The sequence below is a fragment of the Alligator sinensis genome, unplaced genomic scaffold, assembly GCF_000455745.1.
Source record: "Alligator sinensis unplaced genomic scaffold, ASM45574v1 scaffold392_1, whole genome shotgun sequence".
Classification (NCBI taxonomy): domain Eukaryota; kingdom Metazoa; phylum Chordata; order Crocodylia; family Alligatoridae; genus Alligator; species Alligator sinensis.
The window spans coordinates 4,042,066-4,045,528 of record NW_005841898.1 but is presented as its reverse complement, the minus strand read 5'-3'; the positions used below and the strand labels follow the sequence as shown (position 1 = coordinate 4,045,528).

Genomic DNA, 3,463 nt, shown 5'->3' with positions numbered 1-3,463 from the left:
CAGAGCTTGGACTGATGCCAATGCTGGATATATAGCAAGACCTTGATATGATGGAGGAAACACTTTATCAGAGTTGGTTGAGTAAAAAAGCATTTGCTCTGAAGATCGCTCCTGCTCAGACAGATAGGGAAAGGAGGTCTTGGATGCTGTAAAGAAGCAATTCAAGGTCACATAATTTGAGGGGGAAAAGGATAGTAAGAAGACAAGTAGTTCTGGTATGAGATTCATAGCAATAGCACGGAGAAGGAAGTAGAGAAGAGGCATGCAGAGTATCACATGGGCATGCACGGAGAGAATTCAGAAGGCCAGTACAATTTGAGATACAGCTGGTAAGGGAGATAAAAAGCAATAAAAAGGATTCTACAAGTATGGGAAAAGAAAAAGGAAGACCAGAGAACACCATGAATTTGTAAACTGGCAATGAAATTCAAGAGACAGATTAAAATGGACTCGCACAAAGTAATTTGCTACCCTTATGTAATCATACCCAGTAGCTAAACTTGTCAGAAAAAACATCTTGTCCACTGGGTGATAGACATTTTAACATTTACAAGGACTGCTCAAGAGATCTCAAGGTATGGACACAAAGGGGTTCAAACACCAAAAGGCACAGAAAGCTTCCACTGATAAGTGATCATGCTTGCTCTACAGCCAAAGCATTTCTCTCTCCTGTTGCTGGAAGAAGTAGCTACAGGCTTGCTTGATGAGCTTTCCTGGAGGCACACGTGATCCCTTCAGAGGGAAAAATTACTGTAGGAAGAATAAGCTACTGAAAATTCTTGATTGAGACTGGATAGCTATGCGACATTAGAAGAAAAGGAGAATCCACTCTCTCCAATGAATGATGCCCTGGTCAAGGAGGAAAAAAAAAACAGCCCATGGATTAAATATTCCTGTTCTGCATGCAGAATTTTCCCAATGAACTGACATTTCTAAGCAAAACTTGTTATTAGGTAGTTATATATTTGATGATTAATTCAAACATGCCTTAGCCTGTGTCAAAACCATAGCAACAGAAGATACATGTGTGTGTGTGTAGGGAGGTGGAAGGGTTATCCTGTACAGATAAATATATTTGTGTGTGTGTGTATAATGTTTCTATCTACTAAAGAAGCAAGAAAATTAGTGTAACAAACATGAACAAAAGATCTGACAGAAACACAGCTCTGAAAGGAATTAAAACAATTTCTTGCATGACATCAAAGGCAGAAAACAAAGTCAAAATCTCTGTAGAACGAAAGTTTAGAAAAATGAAATTTGTAAACAGCGTATTTGTCACTAGTAATATTAAATCACATGAAATGAAAACCATACCTCAGAAGACAGTACCTTTAATTAACTGCTGTTGACAAAAATTCTAACTTTTAAAGTTTTCCTGTACTAATGACCAAATTCCAAAAATGTGCAGGTAGGCATTTATCTTCCATAATGCAGACTTTTAAAATATTACCAAAACAAAGTTGTACAGCAACTTGATTTATTACATGCAGATTTTTCTGCATCGTTGCTAAACAGTACACTGGTCCAAAATTACTAAAATACTTAAAAAACTATACATTATGTAAACAAAACATAAATAAGACAGCATAGTTCTTTGTACATATAGTTTAGTACAGATTGTTAGGGATTCGGGAATATGTACATTTTTATACCATGGGTTGAATTTTTACAATGCATAAATATATTTTTACAAAAAAAAAAAATCAAACCAAAATAAGATTTGACAAATAAAGAGATGCATACTGTCAGAAACTCGCTGCAAAAAGTCCAAACTGTTGGATGAAACATGTCAATGTAAATGTGCAAAAGGCTAGATTCCTCAAAACTAAAATCAAACTTTACATTTTGCAATGTATATTAACTGGTTGTTCATTTTTGACCATTTTATATTAAACAAAACTTTTAAAAGCATAGCTTTAAATCAAATTAAACATAACTTCCTCACATCTCCCACAAACAAAACAGATACAATCTAACAAAGTAATTTAAAGAAATCAACTAATGCACTGAATGTTATAAAACAGTGTAAGAAATGGTTAACAGTTTTAATGACTTCCAAAAGTCAAAAGAATGCCCCAATATCTGCAAGTGGCTCATTCACTCTAAAGTCAAGATGCAGCTTTGTCAGGTTTATCTAGACCAGATGATTGAAAAACAGGGAAGACAGTGGAAGAATTTCTATTTGTGGACACTACAACAGGGGACAGGGATGAAGACAGAGAGGAAGCTTTTGATGCTGGAGTATTTATAGCATTTAAAATGGCTCCTTCTGGACTGACCAAGAGTTTCTTAATAGATGTATCTAAGTGAAATACTGAAGTGCTACTTGATAACTGAGGGTTACCAGCATGTACAGTAGAAACCAAGGAACTTGTAGATAAAGCATTAGCTGAAGGCTTTATTACTGGAGACACACCTGATGCTGTTGTAGATGGTCCAGCACATGAATTAGTACTGGTATTTACTATCTGTGGTGTTGCATGTACAATAGGTAGAGTGCTCACAGTCCCAAGAGAATTCACAATTTTTGTAGAACTTTTTAGAGGGTGTTTTGATGTCTGCCAACTTACTGAATTACCTGATGCTAGTGTGACCCTCTGCGGTATGGGATTAACAATTGGTACACCTTGAACCCCTTGGCCATTGTTAATAACTACAGGAAGCCCGTGTTTTGGATTGGCAGAGAGGAGAAGAACGTGGCTGCCAGCTCCAAGGCCTTGCGGTGGAACAATAAACCGAGTGCCATTAATCATTATCTGAGTTCCAGGTGCCAAAGGTGTACAGGTATTAAGAAATATTTTCTGTGCAATGCAAGATTCAATCAAATGACCTCCTGCCTGGGTAGTTACAGTTGGTGAAGCTGTAACAGTCTGAATGGCAGAAGCACCTGGAGTGCAAGTGTAAGCATGACTTGGTTTTACTAAACTAGGAGGCATCTGCTGGCAAGGGAGAGAAGCAAAGTTGGAAAAACTAATTATTTTACCTGTATTTGGTGAAGCAGAGGGCAACACAGTTTGAGTTTTATTAATATTTGAAGTAGTTGGCACTGCAACCGAAATTCCTGGAGACTGAAACTGAACCAGTGTGGATGGCTGCCCTTTTGGAAGAGGTACACATTGAGCAGCAGCTGGAACTGCTGCCAAGTGAGGAACTGTGGGTACTACTTTAGGGGAAGCTGATACATGTCCAGGCAGGGTAACTGCAACTGGAAACTGTAAAGTAGATGATAAATTTTGAGGAGATGCTGTTGGTTGTGTAGTTGAAATTAGAACAGATGAAGCAAGATGCCCTGTTTTCACAGTTGAAATACCCATAGAATTTCCAACATTAGAAGTACACAGTCGATTAGCTAAAACTGGCTTTATTCTTGAAGCATCATCTCCACCAAGCAAGACAGACGGTTGTGCCCCAACCAAAGTTCCACTTGGCACCACTGAAACAGACTCTAAACATGTATTTGCTG

At 37.8% G+C, this 3,463-nt stretch overlaps 1 protein-coding gene across 1 annotated transcript in view; it reads right to left on the bottom strand.

Moving 5' to 3' along the window:
• Positions 1–1,463: 1,463 nt before the first annotated feature.
• The window catches only part of KIAA2026 (KIAA2026 ortholog), a 97,326-nt gene continuing 95,326 nt past the window's right edge, over positions 1,464–3,463 (bottom strand). The window contains 1 exon segment of the mRNA XM_025197549.1: positions 1,464–3,463. This exon segment is cut by the window's right edge and continues 9 nt beyond it. Within this exon segment, the coding sequence (XP_025053334.1) occupies positions 2,109–3,463 (1,355 nt within the window). The 3' untranslated portion in view covers positions 1,464–2,108.